This window comes from Elgaria multicarinata, chromosome 1, assembly GCF_023053635.1.
Source record: "Elgaria multicarinata webbii isolate HBS135686 ecotype San Diego chromosome 1, rElgMul1.1.pri, whole genome shotgun sequence".
Classification (NCBI taxonomy): domain Eukaryota; kingdom Metazoa; phylum Chordata; class Lepidosauria; order Squamata; family Anguidae; genus Elgaria; species Elgaria multicarinata.
The window spans coordinates 36,828,783-36,855,812 of NC_086171.1; the positions used below are offsets into that span (position 1 = coordinate 36,828,783).

General features: G+C 43.3%; 1 protein-coding gene across 4 annotated transcripts in view; it reads right to left on the bottom strand.

The window, feature by feature from the left end:
- Positions 1–27,030, bottom strand: part of DPP6 (dipeptidyl peptidase like 6) — a 562,250-nt gene that overhangs the window by 92,732 nt on the left and 442,488 nt on the right. For all 4 annotated transcript variants that reach the window (XM_063126315.1, XM_063126297.1, XM_063126324.1 and 1 more), the window contains exons 7-8: positions 26,683–26,764; positions 9,365–9,485 (exon numbers count right to left, since the gene is read on the bottom strand). In XM_063126315.1, coding sequence (XP_062982385.1) covers positions 9,365–9,485; positions 26,683–26,764 — 203 coding nt within the window. The remainder of the gene's footprint in view (positions 1–9,364; positions 9,486–26,682; positions 26,765–27,030) is intronic.

The window sequence follows — 27,030 nt, forward strand, 5'->3', positions numbered from 1 at the left end:
TCCGGCTGGACATCAGGAAAAACTTCCTGACTGTTAGAGCAGTGCGACGGTGGAATCAGCTACCTAGGGAGGTTGTGGGCTCTCCCACACTAGAGGCCTTCAAGAGGCAGCTGGACAAGCATCTGTCAGGGATGCTTTAGGGTGGATTCCTGCATTGAGCAGGGGGTTGGACTCGATGGCCTTGTAGGCCCCTTCCAACTCTGCTATTCTATGATTCTATGATTGTATGATCTTGCCTCCAGAGGAGTGGGAGGGAAATACTGGAAACTGGCAATGAGTTTTCTTCCAAACAAAGAAACAAACAGCTGGAATTGACTCTAAAGGGGGTTTCGGACCTTTGCTCCTTCCTCTACTACAGCCTTCCTCAACCTGGGGCACTCCAGATGTGTTGGACTGCATCTCCCAGAATGCCCCAGCCAGCTGGCTGGGGCATTCTGGGAGATGCAGTCCAACACATCTGGAGCGCCCCAGGTTGAGGAAGGCTGCTCTACTACATCTGCTTCGTGTTTGCACTATAAAGGGCTGAAAGGGTGCTTCTGTGAAAGAAGAAGTGAGGTCGGTTTCTGCAAATGCTATGCTAATGTTTATTTTAGCTTCAAAACCCCTGCTTAATCTAGCCTTTCATGTTACAACCAATCTATGTTTCAGCCTGCAACCTTCCAGCTAAATTCACTAAGTAGATTATGCTACTACATCAGCGCTGATTGATTTGAATATTTTTTTTTGTTCCTCCGTATCATCAGGAGTCAACAGTTCAGCGTAATACCTTGAAGAAAGTTTACCCGATGGCAGATTTACGAAAGCAAAATAATAATAATAAAAAATGACCAAAATAATAATAATGCTTAGCTTGAATGCCAATGAACTCCTGCATTTTAAACAGGGAAAAGTCCCTTAAATCTGCTTGTGGATTTATAAAAGAAATGGTGGGTGGTGGGGAGTGTGGTGGGGGGGCTCTGATTAATACTAGAATGTGTTTTCTTTATTGTGACAAAAGCATTCATGCTCCAAGAAATGGAGAAAAAATCAAGTTCCTTCTGTTTGAGGTTTGCCTTCTGCGTTGATAGCTTACTTTGTCACCAAGGTATTACTGCTGGGACCAAATACAATCTGCAAAGTCTAATATGCATATGCAAAACAACCTTAGCTGGAAAAGAAAGCTTGGAAGCACATATTTACCACCTGTCCCTGGAAGAAAAAAAAAGGGGGAGCTTGACTCCATTTTGGAAAAGGAAAGCTTGAGAAATAATCTTTGCATCACATTTGGGGTAGGTGGCGATGGGGTCACAAACCCTCACAGCAACCAGGCTGCCGGGCTCAAGGACTTTGTCTGCTAGCACAAGACCCTGCAAGCTCCAGAAACAGCGAGAACACAAAGATGACAGGAAGGACACACACACACACACACACACCCGATGGTGTGGTTGCTGCTGCGTGCTTCATCTCAACCTAGCTGCTGCTGCTATGGCGCCTGTCATGCTTGCACAGATGGAGAGAAGGCCGAGCATATGCTCACCATCCACCTCGCCACAGCCACTTGCAAAAGTGATAGCCGTGTAAACAAGCAGAAATATACAAGAGTGCAAATTCACAGGGATTGACAGATCCAGAGGGCGACACAAGGAACACAACAGAGGCTTGTTAGCATCAGTGGAGCTGCAGGATTTCGAAAGAAGAGGAAGCCATGATGTTTGCGTGAGAGCTTTCCCCATTCCACAAATATCCATCCATCCATCCATTTACTTTAAAGGGGTCCCCACAGTAGCATTGCCAATACTGGGCTGGGTGGACCAATGCTATAAGGCAAATTCCTATGTTCCTATGTCCAGGTGATCACCAGTCGGCTGTCCTGGTCTGAACTGTTGATAGGCCAGAGTTCTTATGGTGCTTTATCTTTAAGCTGGAGTTGTCCAGGACAGCCCTTCAAACACAGGACACCTTTGAAGAGAGGACTGTTCTGGGTAATAAAAGAAGGCACCCTGGACCTACTACATGAATGGATACAAAAGCTGGGTCTGAAATTTGAAATAGGCCTTGTTCAGACAACACACTAAGCTATGGCGGTTAAGCATTTTGAGCTAAACATTCTGGCTTAGCATGTCATGTGAACCATGACTTAGGCCTTAGCTAGACCTAAGGTTTATCCTGGGATCGTCCCTGCCTGCTCCCGGGATCCCCTGTGTGTCATTTACATGAACAGGGGTGACCCCAGGACTAGGGTGACCATATGACCGGATTTGCCTGGATTTTTGATGGCAAATCCGGGAGGGGAGGGGAAATCCGGATTTTTTTTCCAAAGAGCAGCTCTAAAGGGAATTAACAAAAATGCTTATAGCGCCATCATTTTTCAAGATAAAGACATGAAATTTGGCACAATGGTAGCTCTTAGGAAGGGCTTTAGTCATACCAAATTTGAAACAGATCTGTTCATCCATTGATTTTTTTAGGAATTTTTTAAAAATTGAGGTTTTAAAATTATTATTTTTAAAATCATCATTTTTAAAGATAACGAGATGAAACTTTGTACCATGATAGGATTTAGGTAGAGCTTTAGCCACACCAAATTTGAAACAGATCCGTTCATCCATTGATTTTTTAGGAATTTTTTAAAAAATAAGGTTTTAAAATTATTATTTTTTAAACTGTCATTTTTAAAGATAAAGAGCTGAAAGTTGGCACCATTATAGCTTTTAGGTAGAGCTTTAGCCATACCAAATTTGAAACAGATCTGGGGCCAGTAGCAAACCCTGTTAACAACAACAGCAGCTTGCAATGAGTGAAGGTACAGTCAGAAAAGATATTTGAGGGAAGGGGAGAATGTAACACACAGAGTAGAGCAAAAGCTTCAAAGTACAGCAAAACCTACAAAAGTAGGAGTGAGTGAAGTTAATTTCAGATACATTGAATCTCTCACTTGTTCTTTATTTCAGCGATTTTAACATTAAGATGTTATGTAGAACAGATTTGTCTTACATGTGTGTTGTAAAATCAGACATGTGACCAAGGCTATGTTTGGGTGGGCATGCCGCCTTGGTACTGGACACGCCCCCTTGGGAGGCGACCATGTTGTCCTCCTTTTTGGTTTCCAAAATATGGTCACCCTACCCAGGACGATCCTGGGATAAACCTTAGGTCTAGCTAAGGTCTTAGTGTACAGTGTGAATGATTCCTAACCATGGTGGCTACATAATCATGGTTTAAACATGTTCACTATCCATTTGCTGCAAAAGGGTTAGTGGCCTAACCATGGCTTAGTGTGTCATCTGAACAGGCCCATAAGGAAGCAGGGTGGCAGGGGCGGGAGGCAATGCAGCTGAAAGGGTGAAATGGCATTGTCCTTGGGAGGTTATGAAAACACTTTCTTGGGGATTCATTAACAATAGCCGTTTACCAAATGCAACATGGGCAGTAGGCTGTTGCAGCACTCATGTCCTGCTTGTGTATTTGTGGTCAACAGCTGTTTGGCCACTGTGTGAAACGAATGCTGGAATAGACGGACCCTTGGTCTGATGCAGCAGGGCTCTTCTGATGTTTTTATAATATGTGTCTGTGCAAACTCTCCATTAATGTCACTGATGTTCCCCAAAAGGAAAAAAGGAAGCTAGCCCAAAGACTTGATGGAAGTCACGCTTTAATTAAACATGGGTCACAACTGAAAATGAAAGGGGCATGTTTGCCGGGTTTAATTTAAGCAGCATTAAAAATGGGGTGGCAACTTTTTCCAAGTGCCTTTAATGACAGCCATCAGATGAGGACTTGCCCTTGCAAGATGGGCTGTGCCATCTCAGCCGCATCTCAGCGTCATCCTGCCATGCTGATTTCTCATACAGGACTGGCTTGAAAGTCAGTGGCAGTGAAAGAACACTGTGAGCGTTCCAGCAATGGCATAAAAATGGGTGTCAGCATAACACCATCAGCATTGTTTTCTTAGCCTCTGCCCTCCAAGCTCACTGCCATGATAATTGCTCTCGGTCAGCAATTTGTCATGAACAGGTTATAGGGCTGAGAGGATATTTTGACATTGGCCAAGTAAACTTTCTGATAAAGTGAGCAGTAGAATCACACATGCATTGAAATACAAAATATATCATTTGTCCCCTTGGTTTCTTATGACGGTATTCCCACAGCCACTTGTGAAGGTGGGAATGAGTAGCGTATGGCCAGATGGTGGAGCAATTTATGCCTAGGGAAGAGCAAAACTGTCAGCGTCGCTTTTTCCTGCATCCAAAATGCTTAAATCTCAAGTTGTTTTATGGAGAAATTTGCATGTTGGGGGGGAAATTCTTACCAATAATGAACCAAAATGAAATTCTCACCGACTGCACCTGTGAAATTCAATAGGTACATGGAGAGATCCATGTTATACCTGCCTGCCAAATAGCTGTTAAGGATGAGAAGCCTGAATAAAGAGGTGGCAACCCTAATTTAGGGCCACAAGGGTGGCTGAGTACACAACGTTCAAACCCAGACGTTTAAGAGCTAAGCACTCAACGCCCTGGGCTTGGTTGGACAAATCTGTCAATTTCACTTCATCCTGTGTTCGGGTTTTTTTTAATCAATTTCTTTCCATCTTGAATATCAAGAAATGTGGAAATTCTGACAAATTCATAGCAAGCACAAACTGAAACAAAATTCTCATCCATTCTACAAAATTCTTAAACTTTGGCGAGCTCAGCTGGGGCAGCCCCAGTCACGCAGCCTCACTTCAATGGTGGCCACCATTACAGTGAAGGGAAAAAATACGCACCTTGGGGAAATTGTGTGTTTCTTTCCCTACCGCCGATGGGGGCCTTAACAGGGCCTTTAAGGCCCTCATCAGTGTATGCGTGTGTGTGGGGAGAAACATGCAGTTTCCCCAGCCTTGGGGAAATTGAATATTTCCCTCTGCTCCATTAATGGTAGCTGCTATTAACGCAGCAGGGGAAAAGGGAAGTCAGGGCGGACCCCTCAAGTGCTCAAAGGCTTGTGAGCACTTGAACATGGGTCCCTCCTAGTGCCAGGTGGGACTGCCTGGGCCACTGAGGGCCGGATGTGGAGGCATCCGCTGCACTTGCGGGTCCAAGTGGATTTTCGCAACAATGCTATCTGTGCTACAGCTCAGCAGAATCCTAGGAAAGCAAGGCATTCAGATGCTCTTGAATGAGAACCAAGTGAGTGAGAAGGACTAGAAGCAAGAGGTGTAAACGGCAAGGAAACAGATTTTGGTTAAACATTAGGAGAAATTTTCTGATGATAAGAAATGTTTGACAGAGGAAGACTTCCTTGGGAGATGGTGGGCTCTCCTTTGCTGGAGATATTTTTTTAAAAAAAGGCTGGATACAGTCAACTGTAAGGGATGCTGCAGGACAGGGGTCCCGAACCCTTTTTGGACTCATGGGAATGTTTGGGAAGTTAAGAAACTGCTGTGGGCACCATTACAGAATGGCTTCCCAGTGGATACGCCTAGCAACCTAATGGCTGCTGTGGGGGCCTGGCTAGTCAAAAGTGAGCAAGAGAGATGGGGGGGCATGGTGAGAGAAAAACAGCATGACTAGAGGTTGAAAGGGGGAAATAGCATGTCAAAGGGGTAGAGTGGAGAGCACAAGTGAGGCTGGAGGCTAGAAAGGGAGAGAAAGAAGGTGGCTAGGGACAAGGAAGTGAGCCGGTGTGGTGTAGTTGCTAAAGTGTCAGTCTGGAAGCCGGGAGATCTGGGTTCTAGTCCCCACTCGGACATGGAAACCCATTGGGTTACTTTGGACCAGTCACAGACTGTCAGTCCAACCTACCTCACAGGGTTGTTGTTGTGAGGATAAAAAGGAGAGGAGGAGGAGGATTATATACGCCACCTTGGGTTCCTTGGAGGAAAAAAGCTGGGATATAAATGTAATAATAAATAAATAAATAAATAAATAAATAAATAAAGACACGGGATAGGGTTGGGGGAGAAAAATAGTGAGGCTGGAGACTGGGATAGAAGGGAGAGAGTGAGCCAAGGGGCAAAGGACTGTGTGGAAGGAAGATTGGGTGGGGTTCCTCCTCTGCCTGCCCACGAAGAGCTGATCTGCAGCAGGTTCAGGAAGATGAAGGAGAACATAGTGCAGCTCACAAAAGAAGTTTTTTTTGAAGGGGCGGGGAGTGGAGAGCCCATGGTTGCCGTCAGAGGCCTCCCTGGGCACTATGGCACCCACAGGCCCTGCTGTAGTGGATTACATCCTGCATTGTAGATCCTACATTGAGCAAGGGGTTTGGACCAGATTACTCCCAAGTTTCCTACCAGCTCTAAAATTGTATGGCTGGGAGTGAGAAGAGACAGGTTTGTAGAGCCATCGTGGGGGTATTGGGTTCAGATCCTTGCTCAGTCATGAACCGCACTGTGGGATCCTGGACCAATCACCATATCTCTGCCTGATCTGAGTGAAGCATAAAATAGCTTAATTCTACAGATGGATATAAACTGGATATAATATTAATATTTGTCAGGCTTCCCTCCATCCTTTTCTCCCTTCATCCACTATCCTCTGTGTTTCCAGTCATTGGGGTGAGTGACCGTATTCATTTCAAATTATAAAGTACTGTGCTACCAGCCCCTGAATTCATGGGAGAAAGTAGGAAGTATAACTATAAATCTAAATTTAAAAAAAAATCAGTTCTTAAATAGTGGCAGCCAAAATTGCATTCAGCACTAACATCTTGCAGTCACACTGGCCAATTATGACCCACAATGCTTACTAGGAAACGGCAGTTTATTACAAATTCTTCACACATTTTTCAATGTAAATGTCAAAATTCTTTTGATATCAAGGTAAGAGCCAGATAGCAACAGACTTCTCCACTGGAGGTTTGCAGAACCAGAGAAATTCTCCAACAAAGACAGCTGTTTAGGCACAGTTGCTATTTGACACAATTGAAGCTTCTAAGGCCACAATCCTATGTATGTTTAGATAGGGGAAAAATTCCTACAGCTCCCAGCATTCCCCAGCCAGCATGGAAGAAGAAGATGGTCCCATCTAGTCTGAGCACTGATGTCCTCATAAGACAGACGCAAGTGGGGGGTGGGAATGCACATACAATTCATGTTCTTCAAAAAAACATGTTCTGTAGTGCTTTGACACAGGGCCATTACACACTTTCCCATCTTAATTTATCTTAATCTCCAAGGGAAAATTCACATGTTATGGAAACATGTTAGAGCAGTATGACAATGGAACCAGATACCTAGGGAGGTCATGGGCTCTCCCACCATACAGGCCTTCAAGAGGCAGCTGGACAACCATCTGTCAGGGATGCTTTAGGGTGGAGTCCTGCATTGAGCAGGGGGTTGGACTCGATGGCCTTGTAGGCCCCCTCCAACTCTGCTATTCTATGATTCTATGAACTATGCATGATCCATCCAAAGTTCAACACTTGTAAATCCCACTGATTACAATTAATTGATTGATTGATTGCATTTCTTCTATACTGCCTAATAATAAAAGGTCTCCAGGTAATACATAAAACATGACTTAAAACCATAAAATAAAATAATATAATGTAGGGGGACCATATGAAAAGGAGGACAGGGCTCCTGTATCTTGAAAAGGAAATTTCAGCAGGTGTCATTTGTATGTATGAGGAACCTGGTGAAATTCCCTCTTCATGACACCAGTTAAAGATGCAGGTGCCCTGCCCTCTTTTAAATCTGGTCACTCTAGTATAGCTCCTGCAGCTTTAACTGTTGTGATGAAGAGGGAATTTCACCAGGTTCTCCATATATACAACTGTTAAAGATACAAGAGCCCTGTCCTCCTTTTCATATGGTCACCCTACATAATGAAGCATAACATGAAGATCTCAAATGGTTTTAAATGACAGAATGAAATCAGAGTATAACCCAAAGCAAAAGCTACAGGAATGCAGAGATCTAAAAATAAACTAACACACACACACACACACACACACATATATATATATATATATATATATATATATATATATATATATATATATATATATATATGGAAGGGACTACAAGTAGGGATGGTTGGACCACCCTGTGTTCGTCCCACGTACCACTCGCTGGATCCCTGCCACTTGCCCAAACTCAGCAAACAGTGCAGAGAGAATTGCTGGGCAGACCATGACGTTTGATGTTCATGCCCGTAACATTGCATACATCACCTATCTAAGTACGCCATTTACACAAATGGAACATTTACAGACAAGAACGAGCCCCCATTTCTGCAAGAAATGTCCCAACAACAAATTTGATAGTCAAGTACTGATTCTTGTCTTTGGCCCTGAGGCAAAAGGCTCAAGGGAGAAAGCGGAAGAACCTGGACACAGCATGCTCTCAGGTAGGGGGGAGACAGGAAGTAGATCATGGTTTGGTGACAGACCCGTGGATGAGTTTTGGCGGGCCACCAACTGCTTGCTGGTTGCTTGAGTAGGTAATCTTTGCTCTGATTCAACAAGACACTCCTCGAACAAGAGTACATGCTAGGGTGACCATATGGAAAAGAAGACAGGGCTCCTGTATCTTTAACAGTTGTATTCAAAGGGGATTTTCAGCAGGTGTCATTTGTATGAATGAAACACCTGGTGAAATTCACTCTTCATCACAACAGTGAAAGCTGCAGGAGCGCTGCCCTCTTGACCAGATACAAAAGAGGGCAAGGCTCCTGCAGCTTTCACTGTTGTGATGAAGAGGGAATTTCACCACGTGCTGCATGTAGACAAATGACACTTGCTGAAAATCCCTTTTCTATACAACTGTTAAAATAGGGTGACCATATGAAAAGAAGGACAGGGCTCCTGTATCTTTAACAGTTGCATTGAAAAGGAAATTTCAGCAGGTGTCATTTGTATATATATGGGGAACCTGGTGAAATTTCCTCTTTATCACAACAGTTAAAGCTGCAGGTGCCCTGCCCTCTTAAATCTGGTCACTCTACTATAGCTCCTGCACCTTTAACTGTTGTGATAAAGAGGGAATTTCACCAGGTTCTCCATATATACAAATGACACTTGCTGAAATTCCCTTTTCTATGCAACTGTTAAAGATACAGGAGCCCTGTCCTCCTTTTCATATGGTCATCCTATTAATTTAACAGTGGAATGGACAACCTCAAAAGGTGGTGGGCTTCCCTCCTTACAGGGTTTTTTTTTTTTACTGAGACGTTGGATGCTTATCAGGGAGGCAATAGCAACTGATCTCCTGCATCGGCAGGGCATTGGGTTAGATGATGTTTGAAGTGCTATAAACCAATTCATTATTTCAAATACCAGTGTGCATATGCATGCGTGTGTGTGTGAGGGAGGGAGGGAGGGAGAGTGAGAAGAATAGACAACAAGGAGGCCCTTTGCAAATATTCAGAAGCTGGCAGTGTTTTTTAACTCTTCATCCTACCTTCATACAGCCAGTCACTGAGTCCATTGAAAATGACTTTCTCTTTTCCAGTGGAGACCACACGGATGGCTTGCTTCCCCACATGGGCACAGTAGTAGATGTTGTTCTCAAAGATAAATATCTACACAGAAATATGAGAGAGAACTGTTTGGTCATTATGGTTACCATATCAACCTTCAACAGCAAAGAACTTGGTGGTCATTAGTTCACTAATGGGAATATGGCCGCTAGTCTTCTGCTGGTAAACCCAGAGCCCAAGAAGCCTCCTGTACCACAAAGACTGGCAGAGAAGGAGACCTTCTCCCATCACCACCTGCTCCTATGTAGGGCTGGAGGAAGAATTTTTTTAAATTTGTATTTCTTTGGGGACCTTACCTAATATCACACTTTTGAACCAATCGAAACTCCAGTATCCTTCACTTCTCTGAACTTTGTAGTGGAGTTCTCCAATTAAAAAAAAGTGCACAAAAAAGCATGTATATTGGAGCAAAGTGCTTACAAAAATATGCCTGATAATAAAAATAGTATTAAAATGCATTACATTAGGAAAATGTTTGCAATAAATGTGTACATTAGGAAAAATTGCAAACAAAGATGACTATATTAGGAGAAAATGTACAACAATGCATACAAATTTTTATGCAAACCTTTTTCTTTTCTTTTTTTAATTCTCACTGTTTGGGTTGAACCTAATTTTAGAATGGGAAAATTCTCAAAGTGACACTAAACTAAAATGAGATTGGAAAAAAATGAGAAACGGAGAGCAATCGAAAATGACAAAATCGTCCACCCTAGCAAAGTTGCTGTCTGTACAACTCCTTGAAATGATGTTATCCATATTTCTCATTGCAAAGCTGCACTTTTTCAAATTAAAATGGGGGTGGTATCCCTTTGGGGAGTGGCTTTGCTTATTTAGCGTGCAGAATGTCCCAGATACACCCCAAACACCCCCAGTTAAATGAAACAGGTCAAGGAGTAGGTGATGGGAAAGACTTGGGGATGGACCAAAATTCAGTGGCAGATAACCTATTTTTCACGCAGATGTTCCTTGATTCAGACTAGCACCTCCATGGCGTGGGCTGGTCCATGAAGTCACGAAGAGTCAGAAACGACTGAACGAATAAACAACAACAAAGTGTATTTGTATACCACCCAGTAAGTGATGTCCTCTGAGTAGTTACGAGCAACACTTAAAGACATAACAATCAGAACAAGTGAAAAATCAAATAATAATAAAAACCACAATTTAAATTAAAACAAAACCACAAGCAGTTCATTATCTGCAACAATAAATAATATAGAAATGATGGTGATTGTGAGGAGGAGGAGGAGGAGGAAAATTAGAACCAACACTTAATTTCCTCCCCCAAGGTATATTGTCCTTTGGGTCTGTACAAAACTGTTGGAGAGAAATGCAGCTTCGAATAATTAAATTAGGTCCCTGTTGAGTCTTCAATCTCTGAGGAATGATTGAAAATCAAATCTTTCCTTTTCAATCAGATGAGTAGGAAAATAAGTAACAAGTCCGAAGAAGATAAGAAGGAAACAAGAGGTGCAAAAGAGTGGACAGGGAGCTTCATTTTTGTGTGTCAGCTGGGCAAGGAGTAGGATAGAGTATAGGGTGACCCTATGGAAAGGAGGACAGGGCTCCTGTATCTTTAACAGTTGCATAGAAAAGGGAATTTCTGCAGGTGTCATTTGTATATATGGGGAACCTGGTGAAATCCCCTCTTCATCACAACAGTTAAAGGTGCAGGAGCTATACTAGCGTGACCAGATTCAAAAGAGGGCAGGGCACCTGCAGCTTTAACTGTTGTGATGAAGAGGGAATTTCACCAGGTTCTCCATATATACAAATGATACCTGCAGAAATTCCCTTTCCAATACAACTGTTAAAGATACAGGAGCCCTGTCCTCCTTTTCATATGGTCACCCTAATAGAGTAGGGTAGCTGGTTACAGCAGTTTTTGGTTGGCAGCAATAATGCTGGAATCAAAGCACTCTGTTAAGGCATCCCATGTGCCATTAAATTTGTCTTTAAGGTGCTTCAAATTTCATTAGTCATTTTTTCTGGGTATAAGAAAGCAAAAAACAAAAGCAGAATTGAATGGGTAATTTCATATTCAGTGACTCATGATGTTGGCCCATATTTCTGTGCTCATCTTTGACTAAGTGCTATGGTCCCTAGTAATAACAGCATCAATCAATTCCTTTAATTTCTCTATCTATTACTGACGAAAATTTGCATTCATTTGACAAATAACATCTTGGCATCTTAAAATATCTCTCTGATTAATTTATTCCGAATTTATTCATTTAATTTATTCTGAAAGGGTGTATTTAACAGGCACATCAGCCACACAACACTGAAATTTAAAAGGTATATTACTTATGACCTTCAGTAGATAGTTACGGATCAGATTTTATACATATAAAGATATTTGGAACGAAGTGAAATCTCTGCCCCAAAATTATGCTCAATTTCCTGCATCACGTTCATGAAACGGCAATGGTGGGAAATGAGAATTGCTTTCGGCTCAGGTTTCACAAACTATTACACTGAGTGCACGCATATGTTGCAACCAGTGAAAAACTGGAAAGGATCCCAAAGCAAGTGTAAATCCTAATTTAATTTCAGCAGCTGTTTTGGTGAGTTTGCCTAAGGAGGAGGAGGAGGAGGAGGAACATTTTAACTTGGTTTTATGCATTTCAAGTCTTTGTGGAGTTAAAAAAGCTTTAGAAAAAGCTGTGTCCAATTCATACTACCTGAAAGTCGATATGCTGTGACATATATTATAGAATTTCTTCTTCCCTTTCTTTCAACTCCCCTTTCACTATGTGAGATACTGACGTATAGTGCAAAACACAGAATAAAACTGAACCAGAGAACCAGTAGGGTGTAGCAGTTAGAAGAGGGGCCACAGCTCAGAAAGAGAGTGCCACCTTCCCACCTCCAATGAAAAGGCTTGTGTCACAGGTGATGTGAGCCACTGCCAGTCTTGGATAGCCAATAAGGGCTAGATTGACAAATAATCTGACCTTGGTCCCACTATCTCTCAGCCTAACCTGCCTCACAAGGTAGTTGTGAGGATAAATGCAAAATGGGAAGGTCATGCATTCTCCTCTGAAAGTTGATAAATTGTGGGATAAAAGTATAGCAATAAACGATTTTAGTTATTTATTATTGCATTTATATTAGGGCTGTGCAAACCTCAGGCCTCGGACTCGGAAGTCTGAAGAACAGAAGCCATGTTATGGTGGATCCGCCATTTTATGACGTATCCTCCATTTTATTGCAAAGACCTAGGCAGGTAGGCCCCCATGCAGCCTACAACTCCCAGCGAACGCCGGCTTCCCCGCAAGATCACCAGCTTCCCCCCGAGATCTCACAGGGAAGCTGGCGATTCCACAGGGAAGACGGCAATCGCGCCGAGCAGGAGGCAATCACACCGAGGAGGAGGCGATCGTGCTGGCAAAGAAGAGGCCCCAGTAGGTTCAGCCCTCCCACGCACTGGATGCTGGGAGTTGTAGGCTGCATGGGGGCCCCCCAGCCTAGGTCTTTGCAATAATACAGTGGATACATCATAAAATGGCTGATCCACCATAAAATGGCCTCCGTGCTTTGGACTGCCGAGTCCAAGGCCCAAGGCTTGCACAGCCCTGATTTGTATCCTGTCTTTTTTTCCTCCAAGGAACCAAAGGTGGCGAACATAATCTGTCTCCTCTCCATTTTTATCTTCACAACAACAACCCTGTGAGGAAGGTTGGGCTGAGAGTCTGTGACTGGCTCAAAGTCACCCGGTGGGTTTCCATGGCTGTGTGGGGACTAGAACCCAGATCTCCCGACTCCCAGTCCAACACTTTAGCCACTACACCACACTGGCTCTCAATGTTAGGTATGTGGTAGGTATGGCATTTCGATACACCTTCTAAACCACAGAAAGGAAGGAAGGAGGCCTTTAGTGGAATACTAGAGAATATATCAACAATCCACTTACTACTCACAACTACATGATTTTATATATTCTACCTTGTATGTTTAATGCTTCCTTGGAAAAGTGAATACCATACAATTCCGTAAAAGTTGGGAAAGAGGTTAAAGGAATTATGCAAATTCTTAGAGGTTAGTCTAGCAGTGGCTACTAGTTGTGATGGCTATATGCCACCCTAGGATCTGATGCCTCTGCTATAAGTCACTGCTGCAGCTCACAAAAGAATTCATATTCTCCTCCTGTCTACAGAACCTTGTAACCATAAAAGAGAACTCAGAATGCCCAGGGAAGGCTGCTGAACGGGCATAACTTGAAAATGTTTTTAACAGCATTTGAGCTTTCAGTGCTCATCAAAAATAAATGGATTTATATTATCCAGAATACCCCAATTGCCCATGACAAAAATATTTGAGATGTTCTGTGATAAATGCTCCTAACATTTTAACTGCTTTGATAGTTTTGACATTAAAAAAAAAGAAGACATCTCCCAAAATAGCCTTAATTCTTGGAACTGACCAATGTATTATGTGAATTACAGTCAGTATAACTTTTAAGAGGCATTTGGTTCTCATAATGTTATGCATGCTGAATAATAGTGTGTTATTTCTGCATTTTGCTTCAAAGAGAGATGGACTTGGTTTAAATGCTTGTGTTACAGCACAGCGTTGATCAGCCCCCCGCCCCATATATTTCCTCTACTTTTCCTTAATTGGGACGCTCCCCTCGTGGAGGGGAGAGATGTCTGGATTTTGATAAATCTGTTCTGTCTGTGTTTTATAGCTTCTCAGTAGGTTGCCATTAACGCAGCGAGGGGAAGTTGTGCGCTTTGCGGAGGATGTGGAAAGGGGGCTTTCCCACCATTAGTGTGGACGGGGGGGACGGACACACATGCATTTTCTGGAGCCACCAGAAAGCACACGCCTCCCTCTCCTCCATACTGATATGAGACTTAAAGGCTCTATTAATAGGGCCTTAAAGGCCCCCATTGGCATGGAAGAGGGAGACATGTACGTTCTAGAAGCTCTGGAAAATGTGCTTCTCCCCCTTCCATGCAAAGGGCTGCCATTAGCATGGAGGAGGGAAACGCATGCTTTTCGGAGCCCCCAGAAATGCACACTTTCCAGAGGTTCCATAAAGTGTTTGTCTCCCCCCACGACTCCCCCTTGCACCGATGGGAGACTAAGGGCATGTCTAGACCTCCCAGCATTCCGGGAGAGAGGGGGGAGGATCTCGTGATTTTCTGATCGCAAGATCCTCCCCCTCAGTCCGCACGTGGCGTGCGACATCCAGGGAGGAAGGAGGATGCCGCATCCACTATTTAAAAAATATTATTTTTGAAAGATCTTGCTCCCCCCACCCCACCCCTGATGGGCACAGAGTGCCTGAGGAGCTCCGTGCCCCATGCCCGGTTCCTGGCTCCTCACATTTACTCGCAAGGAGCCGGGACGAAACCTCCCACAGTCTCAGAATGATCCCGAGACTGCGGGAAAAGTTGGGATCAAAGCCGTCCCAGTTATCCCGGGGAAATGGAGGGATCATCCCTCTCTGCCCCTGCGATCCCCTGTGCATCATGTGAATGCACAGGGGTGATCCCCGGGATAAGGCATGGTCTAGACATGCCCTTAAAGGCCCTATTAATGCAAGGGTGTTAAACCAGTGTTGTACCACTTCAGATGGCAGGGAGGAGGGCTCACATAATAAGAACGCTCCTCCATACCCCACCTCTCACCCGACAATCTCTTTGATAGTGAGGGATTATTTTCCTTCGGATGGAGGAGCAGTCAGCCATGTGAACTCCCATCTACAGATTAGCATCTCAGTGAAAATACTCCAAAGATGAGTACCAATTGCTTCCCCCCTCACACACACTTTTACTTAGCAACAGCATTACCTCTCTCTTTTTTGGCTTAATTATTATTTAAATATATGTTGGCAGTTTGATATTTTTAGATTTCAAAACAGCGGAATTAAAAATCCTAGGGATCAAGAGGTGTTTGTTTTTGTTTTAAATTAATCTGTGCCAGACAGAGAAATGAGATTTTCAGAGGCCACGAAGAAGGTGAAATAGTCAATATGAGATACTCATTCAACACTCTTAGAAAATCATATAGGGAATGTGGATCCACAGTATGCTTAGTTACACCAATTGCTGGGGAACATGGGCGGAAGGCTGCTGTTGCACTAATTTCCTGCTTGTGGGTTTGCTGTGGGTAGCTGTTTGACCAGTGTGTGAACAGAAAGCTAGACTAGATAGACCCTTGGTCTGATCCAGCATGGCTCTTCTTATGTCCTTCTGGAATGGCTATAGTTCAGCACCTCAATCCACAGCCCCATATGAGCTGCAATGTGCCGGTGGAGCTCTTGTATGCATGGACCACTTCATTAATTTCAATGGAGAGAACAGTTCCATCACATAAACCGACATACACACCACTTCCTATGTTGAAAAAAATGAGGGAAGCTGTACCAGATGAGGGAAAATCTCCACGAGTGAATTGGAACTCGCACTTCTGGAACAGACGTCCAGATTGGAATACAACAGGAGTCCTCTTCAAGTGTTCTTTGTCCCGGGTTTAATTAAAGCACAAGGAGAGGAGCACTCCAACTCCCTCCTTGTGCGTTTCCACTGCCTTGTATGGATGGAGGGTGATATCTGAACAGGAGGTTCTACACACGATCCAGGATTCTGGGGGAATCAGGACGAAGAACCTCTGAAGGGGGCTTAGAACATTCTGAGAAAGTGAGATGCGCTTCATTTGAAGCCAATGGGCTGTAGATGCACAGCTGTGCACTCAAGTCCCACGTTGTTTTTCATGTGGACTTGAATGAGCTGGCGTAATGGCAAGAATGGTGGACTTACCGGTAGACCCTTGCTTCTGAGGAACAAATAGGCAGAGGTACATACAGTTCAGATCCTCACTCAGCCACAGAGTTTATTGGTTCACTTGGGGCAATTCACTGGGCCTGTTCAGAAGACACCTTAAACCCTGCTGGTTAAAGCTTTTGTTTAAGCAGCAGCGTTTATGGTGCCTTGTGTGATGTGTTTTCCTAAACCCTGCTCACTCACTAACCACAGTTGGACCATCTGCAACAGGGTTAATGGCTCCAACCGTGGCTTAAAGTGTTGTGTGCAACAGCACAGCTTGTGATTAATGCTAACCCCAGAGAACCACAGTTTCGCTAATCACAGAGCCTGAAGTGTCATCTGAACAGGACCATTGTCTCTCACCATAACCTACTTCACAGGGTTGTTATAAGGATAAAAAGGGGTACCTTGTATGACATCCCAAAACAAACAATACATTAAAAATGACACCACCACAATTTGTCAAACAAAAGCAAGACCATAACCCACAACAGCAAATCTGTGTGAAAGTACATGTGTCATTCATTTTAGTATGTCCCTGAATGAAACTTTTTTCCGTTTTTCTTTTTAAAAAAAAAAAAAAAAGAGAGAGATAAATTTGTTATACATAATATCTTCCTATAATTTTTTCATGCAGAGGCTGTATTCTCAAGGGGCTGTGAATGAGCTTGTCAAATTCATTTCCTGGCTTTCCATAGCAAAAGTGAAATTGACAAAATCTATTCAAAGGCTGAATCCAACAGTTTATCATAAGAAATGGAAGACGCCGTCCCGCTGCTCCAAGTGACAATGTGTGTCTTTATAAATGGAAGCTGGTGGGGAAGCACAGTGGCACACAATTTCTCTCTCACACACATACACTCTCCTGATAGTAATGTGCAAGCTAGTAGCACCACCTGATGAATTTAAAGTTCATGATCTCTGCGTCCTCTGCTCTAATTCAATTAATAGGAGTTGCCCTTGTCTGAATACACAAGCAATAGGAATTCCAGATAAATGTGTATGCCTTCTTGACTTCCAAGTCACTGCCATAGTCAAACAACCCTGAAGGTAAAGAAAAAGTGGCTTGTCTAAACCTCTGGCAGGTACATATATGGCAAGTCTGCTTGTCCAGTCAGTGCTTTCTTTTAATAAAGATCTGTGCTAAAATAAATAAGTAAACTCTCTCTGCTATAATCTAAAGCTTTGTCAGTGTTCTTGAGCTCATTGCCTCACTGTGGTCTAGCACCATGCATCATCTGTAGTAATTACACTATGGCTTTAGCTAGACCTAACGGATAATCCTGGATGGAGGAGGGGTGATCTTCTGTTGCGATTAACGTGAGTTCTCGCCCTCGTTTACACGTTAGGCGCGGCGACCTTTGGAAGAGAGGTGTTGTGCCTGCCATTTTTAAATTTTTTAAGAGGCAGGAGCGCTCAAGCGACTAACTGTGAGTGTTTTTTAAAAAAATTATTTCCCCCGCTCCCCCCACCCTACCCTCGATGGGCGCAGCTCCTGGCTCCACACGAGTAATTGCACGGAGCCGGCTCAAGCCGCAGCAATGGGCCACACCTTCTGCGGTCCCAGGCTAAGCCCGGGACTGCGGAAAAAGTGGGCCCAAGTGTCATCTGGATGCACAGGGACGATCCCAGGGTTCACCCAAGGATAAAGGCTGGTCTAGCTAAGGCCTATATCTCTGCCCAAGAGCCTGACGTTTCTGCGTTTGTTGAGTAAACATGTGTAGATGCATGTTTAGATATATGTGCGATTAAGGACCTGTGGTAAAACACACACACACACACACACACACACACACACACACACAAGTTTAAAATGAGATTATGAATGAAAAACATTAACCAAACCTAAAACAAGCCCAATTTCTGTATAATTGGTGGCCATGTGTTATTCGTAAAAGAACATCTTCGTGTCTGGCTTTGCTTCTGAAAACTGGTAAATGAGGTTAGTGCAATTATTAACTGCAGCTATTTTAAGACAAGCGCTCTGCCGGTAACATTATGTCTGAACCAGATTGTATTTGTTTGTTGTTTGCCTCATTAAATGCCCCCAAATACATGGGGAAAAGTTGGTGCAACTTGCAACTCACTGTAGACAGTCTTTAGACTAGGGGTGTTCAGCCTCCGGCCTACGGGGCAAATCTGGCCTGCCAGGGGTCCAAGAGGTCCACACCCACTTCTTCTGGCCCCATCCCTTTCTTGAGATGGCCAATCATTTGGGGTTTCCTGGGTTTTGTACTGTTTTAAATGCTTCTTCTAAGGTTTAGTTACTGACAGTAGTAACTTTAAGCAGCAATAGTCTGTGATTTTTTTTTTTTTTGCATTTTGGCTCCACCCACCACTGGAATGCATCCCCTAAGAGCTTCTCTGAAGCTGAATTTGACCCTCAGGCTGGAACGGGTTGGATACCCCTAGTTTGATGGAGTTCTTTTTATTTATTTATTTATTTATTTATTTATTTATTTATTACGTTTCTATACCGCCCAATAGCCGGAGCTCTCTGGGCAGTTCACACAAATTAAAAACATTCAAAGTATAAAACAACAGTATAAAACCATAATATAAAATACAATCTAAAAGCTCAACCAGATAAAAACAGCAGCAATGCAAAATTACAAATTTAAAACACCAAGTTAAAATTTATTTATAGACTGTTAAAATGCTGGGAGAATAAAAAGGTCTTCACCTGGCGTCTAAAGGCATATAATGTAGGTGCCAAGCAAGCCTCCTTAGGGAGCTCATTCCACAGCCGGGGTGCCACAGCAGAGAAGGCCCTCCTCCTGGTAGCCCAATTTTTCAGAGCCCACTTCCCAATTTTATGTAGGAAAATCAATACCATATTGAGAAGTCCTATTTTTCATGCAGTGTCACTTCCCTGAGGGGTGAACAGCATGTTGGAATGCTCTCCCTCATTAGTAACTCTCAGCACTTATGCAATTAGTAAGGAAGAAAGTTAGTCTATCAACCTCTACCTGCAGGGCATTTTCTATGCAGAGGACCACTTGAACAGACAATTGCCTTCTTGTAAAGGTTAAGGGGTGCGGTCCCATTAGAGACTGACAGTGAATCACACCATTGGCCCATCTAGCCAAGTGCAGCTTTCACCAGACTGATGTCAGGGAAAAAGGTCTTTGAGCCACACTCAACCTGAGTCAATGTCCCCCCTCCCCAGCAGCCCTGATACTTGAAGGCAGTATCCGTCCCACCTTTTCTTCTGGCAAACAGACTCTGCAGCTCTGTTGTATCTAAAGGCACATATCCTCCTACGTGTACCTGCTCAGACCCTTAGGTTATCTTCAGAGGCCCTTCTCTGGGTGCCCCCAGCAAAGGAAGCTAGGTGGGTGGCTACAAGAGCCAGGGCCTTCTCAGTAGTGGCACCCCACTTACGGAATAACCTCCCCAAAGAGGTTTGCTTGGCACCTACAATATTATCCTTTTGGCACCAGGTAAAGACCTTTCTTTTCACCCAGGCATTTTAGAGACCTAGGTCTAGGTTAGTACAGCTATTTTATTGATTCCTCTGCTGTTTATTGTGCTATTGTTTTGCATTATATTGCACTTTATTTTAGATATTTGTATGGTATTTTAAATCTTCAGCTGTGTTTTAAAAATAGAATTCTAGTTTTTAACTGGGCATCATCCACCCGCAGAACATTTGTTATTGGGCAGATTAGAAATGTGCTAAAAAATAAAATAAAATTGTCCGTTGCTCACTTTTCCCCAGGACTGAGCTTAGAAACTTAGCTGAGCAAATGTTCTAACCCCTGCCCTGTGGTCTCTTCCCAAGTTCATTAAGGTATCACTGCTGAAGATGTGTTTGCCGTTATATCTTCCAACCCGTCCCAAGAGCCTGCCTCCTTAATAATGCTTTGGCTGTAAATTTTGTGACTTAATAAAGGCCAAAACGTCTTTAAAAGCAGAAAGTTCTCTGATCTCAAAAAACTTATTCTCTGAAAATTCTGAGCTGCCAAACCCAATTGGCAGGAAACAGGAACAATTTTATGGACCTGCCTGACTTGGATGCTCTAAATCAGAAATTCCTTCTCTCGGTTCAGAATGCTGAAGACCAAATATTTCATTTTGATATTCTCCCATCTACTTTTAAAATGCCATTATAGGAATGGCCCTTTGCATGACTCAGTCATTTGAGCATTACACATAAACTCTTCCGCACATTTATATTTTGAAAACAGCTTCTTGCTCCCCCGCCCCAAATGCACACATCCTCTTCGGAACAATAACTTGAGCTTTGCAACCAGACAGCTGCAATAATTTAGACAATTTAAAGGAAATCTCTGCAGCGCATTTCAGCTGCCTTGCAGAACTGAAAAAGAGGCCTTTTAATGTCTCCAAATAGAACCGTGGTTGGGTAGAATTTTGCGCCCAGACTTCTAAAGTAGTTATTTAAATGATAACTGCCTTGTTACATTACTTCAAGTATGTATCAGTAAATGTGGCCTTTAATATGAACCTTGATTGTGCTTTTAAGTTCCGCATGATGGATTATCTTGTATTCTGTAACCTAATATCACTGATGCGTATGTAGGGCAGCACTGTAAATTAGATTTTCTTCATGTGAAATGATACATGCTGCTTCATTGATAACATTTTATTACATTACAGAACTTCAGAATAAGGGGAGAACACGGTTTCGTGGTTAGCATAAATAATTAAGAAGCAGGATCCCTGCTAGGCAAACTTCGGCAGAAGGATCTGGCAAGTTCAAGCCAAGGTTTTTAAACCACAAAGAGCCGTGGGTCTGGTGACAGCGTCTGAGGATGGATTCAATGCCCATCCAAATCAATGTCCCTCTAAAATAAACTTAATGACAGTGTCCCTGGGCCAACTGCTGCTGAATCTCCCATTCACATCTAGTGACGTACGGATTTTGTAAAGCCTGCTCTGTCTACATTTCAAAGATTGTCAAGTGCCTTTTTGTTCCACTCATTGGTGGAACTGGATTTTTCCCAATTACCCAAATGTGCACAAATCTGTACTGGCAAAATATATATATGAAATTTTGCAAATTTACACTTGCAGAAATCCACACACTCCGTCGAATGCGCAAATCCCACCCACCCCAAATGTGCATTTCTATGCTTTAGGCTATAGGGGAAATGTGCATTTTCAGTGCATTTTCAGCCAGATCGCACTGCCTGGTTTTAAGGGGAGGGGTGCAGCATCGTTGGGGCAACCACTTGCTGATTTTGGCCACCCCTGCCCGGGAGATTCTAGGCCAGTGGAGCCTGGCAGCTCCGATGTCAGTGGGGTGGTGAATCCACTCTGGGTCTTAGTCAGAACCAGTCAGCACCCTAAAGGAGCTATCCAATGTAAGAGCAAGTTAGGTATCATGATAAATGAGTAATTGCGATTAGCGTGTGAAGCGTTGAAAACTTAAATAGCAGCTGCAGGGGGGTAGGGAGAGGTCAGGATTGGGACCATGGTGCATGGGGAGGCAACGGAAGCGTTTCATCAGGACTGCAGTGGGCATGTGGAGGATTAGCTCCCATTCTTCTTACGTACCATGGTCCCAATTCCAACTCACCCACCCTTCCCATGGCTGCTATTTATTTATTTATTTATTTTATCTCAACTGGACATGTTAATTGCAGTCATACAATTCATATCATGTCTAGTTTGGCCCTTAATCCATGCAGTGGATTAAGGGCCACTGTGCTGCATGGATGGAGAGGAAAAGGACAGAAGATCCTAGAAGGAAACTACAGCTGTACATTGTAGAGGAAGGGTGGTCATGGTGGACAAACTGTCTTTGCAGTCACGATGGACTAACCCTTCAGCTAGATTCAGAACTGAGTCAGCCATTGCTAGCATCACTGGACGGCTCTAGAGACAAATTCTAATTTATTCCTGGGAGCACTAAATTGATTTGTAATGCTGTTGCACCTTATAGCATTCCTGAAGCCTCAAAAGTCTTTCATCCCTAGGCTTGGGGTTGTTTGGTTGTTTGCTTAGGCTTAGCTTAGGCTTAGCAACAGAAACAAAAAGTTGGAGAAAAGAATAGACTTAAAACAAAAAGCACATTCCATACATCTGCAACACTTCACTGTTGCATTTCAGTGGACCAACTTCACAGGTCAATGCTGTGAGCTTCTGAAAACATGCGATCATCCCAAGCAGAAAAAAGTTCTTATTCTGAACCAGGAGAATAGAACTTCGGCAATATCAGGATGTTGTAAGGAAACTTGTCCAGCGTTACTGATCTGCTCATCAAGGAATCCCAAATGAGTCCTGAGAAACCCCAGTGATCCCTGGAACATAGTTTGAAAGCCGCTGTTTCAGGTATAGGCCAGAAAGCCAGGAAATGTTCAAGGCTGGTGTATGGGCATGAATGATGTAAAATTCCTGGCTCCTCATTTCTTTCCCCAAGCTGGAGATAGCCATAATGAGATTCCTCCCTCACCCTGTATAGTTTCCCCTTCCCAATTGTTATTTTATGGGCTGTTCCTCGTAAGGTTGCCCCCTTGATGTTTCCTTCAAGCAAGATGGATAGAGCTATTCATGATCTGCTCCCTTCTGGGCTTCCTGCTCGTCTCCTACAAGTCACCTAAACCAGACTAATTACACATGGCAGACTGCAGCTTCATATTGACTCAGATGTCGCCGCAAACGGGGGCTGGGGGGGGGGAGAGATAGGCGAGAATAACACCGTGAAACATTAATGAGGCAGGCTCTGCGAAAAGCGGCTCAAAACCAAACACACCTGCCAGGATGATATTTATGTGCAGATCAAAAAGCTGGCTGGATTAAAAGCGGCAACCCAAGATCCACTTTTACACTGGTAAAGAGGCGCTTCTTTGCTGGACAGCCTGAAACGTGATGAGATCCAGAGCCCTGAGCTTAAGTCAGCAAAGTAGTAGTAGGAGACTCAGAGTACAGTTGCCACCTTGTTCTCCAGCTATGGCGTTCAGGGCTTTAACTATTCTACGGCGGAGCACATGGAGTAGGGCAAACCCATCAGTTTCTCTTTCTCCTGCTTTCAGAGTTCAAAAAGCTTATGTTCTTACTCTCCCTCAAATGAAGAACTTTGTGAAGTTTGGTAAATTCTAATTAAAAAGAAACTAAATGAAATTCTTCCCTGCCCCCTTTTTTTAAAACTTTTGTAAACCACCCAGAGAGCTTCGACTATGGGGCGGTATATCAGTTTTAAAAATAAATAAATAAATGACCCATCTGTACCAGCCAAATTCAATAGGTACAGCCATTCCCAGCACGGAGAGAACTGTGTTGTACCTAGGGACGTTGGAGAATTTCACAATGGAACCAAATAACTTCATTTTTTTATGGATCTGACCAGTGGATTCTGTGAAAGACCGCCTTTTCTCCTGTCAAGCAGAGTCTGCAGATTTGTGGATCATTCTCCTAACCTTTGTGAATTTTGCACAAATTTAATCATGGAAAAATTCACAAAAAGAAAAAAACCAGAAATGCACATTTTACTCATAGGCTAAAATGTGTAAATGTGCATCTTTGGTAATTTGCACATTGGGGGGGGGGATTTGTGCATTTTCACACATGTGAATTTGCACAGATTCACATTTGCACAAATTTGGCAGCTAAAAAAATAATCTGATTCCATCAATAGATGGATGATAGAATGAAAGGCGTCTGACAATCTGCAATACACAGATGGAACGGATTTTCCGCAATCCGTACATCCCTACATGCGCCTGCTGACCATATAGCGGTTAAAGAGGAGGAGCCAGTCAGAAAAAAAGAGTCAGCACTAACATGGCTGAATACACAGGGATTCAAACCAAGACTTTGATGAGCTAAAGCATTCAAAGCCCTAGGCCTGGATGGACAAATCTTTGCATTTTGCTTTCCCCCACATTCAATTTTCTAAAAGTTCAAGTTCTTTTTGTCCCAAATATGGAGGTCTGTGCGAATTTTGGTGGATTCTGATCAAATCTGAACTGAAACAAAATTCTCACCCACCCCTAATTGCATGTGGATGGTTCCATGAGCAATCCCCATTATCTCGAATTAGAAGTAAGCAGCACTACCCAAAATCTCTTCCCTGTGTTTGAAAAGCTGCTACTAATGTGAACAGACAGTGCAAGGGTAGCTCCTTATGACTTGGTTGAATGTAGTTCCTTAGCCCAGTATGGGTGTTCCTCCAGCTACAATGAGCATGTGTGTGTGTGTGGGGGGGGGGGTTTGTAATGTGGTGGCAGGCTCTGCCCTGACCTCTCAGCATTCATTACGATGTCTGTAGAGAGCTTTTCCATGTGCAACTGTGCACACAGAACATAAGAAGAGCCCTGCTGGATCAGACCAAGGGTCCATCTAGTCTAGCACTCTGTCCACACAGTGCCCAACCACATAGAGGGCTTTCTCCATGTGGTCACCTGGTTCCCACTGCAGGATTCCTGACCAGGTGGAGAGAGCACGCTATGCACACAATTGTAGATACAAGCACTCTCTACAGATGTTCTAATGAATATGCATAGGTCAGGGTGGAGCCTGCCTCTACAATGCCACACCTGCCCCTTCCACACATTCTTTCTACCAGCATGAACGACTATGAACGTCATAAAGGACTATGACTTTTAATAGGTAGAGCAGGTAATCAATTCTAGAACTAGGCCTTTACATCTATGGAGGAGGAGTCATAGATGAAGCTCTAAGGCAGGGATGGACAACTTGTAGCCCTCCATACCCATGGGTTATGTGAGGATTGTTTAGTTCTCGAATAACCCCTGCTGTCCGGGTTCATACAACACAACAAGTACTGACAACCCCCAAGTCAGGGGTTGCATATTCATAACGGCATCTGGGACACACCACAGCTCCTTGACGGTACATTAAGCCATGATTGACTGTTGTGTTGTGCATTGGACTAGAGGAACCTTTGGTTTGAAACTGCATTGGACTTGCTCGGCTTCGTCCATTCTCTTCTGCTGCCCCTTACGCCTGGAACGCTCTTCCAGAACATTTGAGAACTACAAGTTCAACCACAGCTTTTAAAGCTCAACTAAAAACTTTTCTTTTTCCTAAAGCTTTTAAAACTTGATGTTGTGCAGACTTCTACTGTTACTTTCTACTGTTAGTTTTACCCTACCCTGTGCCTGCTTACCCTACCCTGTACCTGTTTGCATTCTCTTCCCCTCCTTATTGTTTTACTATGATTTTATTAGATTGTAAGCCTATGTGGCAGGGTCTTGCTATTTACTGTTTTACTCTGTACAGCACCATGTACACTGATGGTGCTATATAAATAAGTAATAATAATAATAATAATAGAGGAACCTTTGGTATGATTCAGCAGGGCTCTTCTTATGTGTCTATTATTTCCAATGGTCTATATTACTCTCCTACCCAAAAAGGTTCTTTTTCAGAGTGGGTCCCATTGCTGTTAACCTCATAACAACCCTGCAAGTTGCCACCACGATTTCCATTGAACCGACGAAGAATTGTGGCTAAAAGCCACTGGCTTTCTCAAAGGCTTTCTTTGTTATGGCTCCCCATTTTTGGTGGAATTCTCTCCTAAAACAGATCTTGCCGGTCTACCCAAACGGCTCTTTAAGAGAGGGGGCTGACCTTCTCAAAGCCACCCACCTGAGTTTAGCCTGGGCCCAAGAGTTGCTTCCCATTCTACATTTTGTGGTGGGATATGGACACCGGGTTATAAAGCGTATACACAAAAGCTAGGAATGACACATGGGTCACTGCTTTTCTTGGTGATGGCCATGAAAGGACAGGATCCTGCTCCTGTGTATTTTTCAAAGGGCTGCTCCCCATGCAACATTCTTGAGTGCTAGGGAAAATGCCTGCGTTTTATGCTCATGGCAAAAATATTGTTAAAAGTCTAATACTGCAGCATTCTCAACAGAAACAGAGGATAGACATGGTGTCAGGATGCTTTAAATGGCTGTGTGCTCTGCTCCTGTTCAGTGCACCACAGCTGACTGCCTCCAATCACCTAGGTTAGCCTTCCCAAGCTGGTACCCTTCAGATTTGGTAACCTACATATGATGAAGTGGTGCGGGGTGATGGGAGACGTATTCCAATACATTTGGAAGACACCGGGTCATGGAAGGCTCATCTTCTCCAAAACTGAAATTCAGTCTTTGAGCTGAAAGAGGTTTGAACCTCCAAAACAGAGGGTGCCTTCAAACAGAGGACTGCTCCCTGACTACCCTTCTAAAACAGACCTCTCCTCTGTAATGTAGGAAACAGGAATATCCTAGAGCTTAGATAGGAGATTTGGTTCCTGATCCCTATATTTTCCATCTTGCTAATTCGACAGAAATACAAACTAAGAAGCTCTGAGTTGCAAAGACTTGGACAGTGATTGCTTAAAACAAAAACAGACCTATTTTACAGCAACAGAAGAAAGTGCAATATCCATAGACACCTTATTTGACAGTTGTCATTCACATCTGTGATGGCGTGTTTCCGATCGATATGGCAAATCAGTTGCAACAAAATAGCTTCCTTACCAGCTGTTGTCCTTTTGGTCCCCATCCTGCGTACTGGAGCTTTGTGTTGCTAACCTCTGGAGGGTATAAATTCTGAGGTTCCCTGTAAATAAAGCAAAAAAATGGGAATAGTAAACATCTTTGGGTTCCAGAGCAATTCCTTTTAAATGGCATCATCCCTGGGATCATATGTCACAGATTCATAATAGCCAGAATTCAAAAAGCTACTTTAGGCTGTTTGTGTGCATCCAGTGGGTGCTCCTCTTCTTCTTCTTCTTCTTCTTCTTCTTCTTCTTCTTCTTCTTCTTCTTCTTCTTCTTTTTAAAAATCATTATTGTTGTTTCTCTTAGAACAACATCCACTCCATCC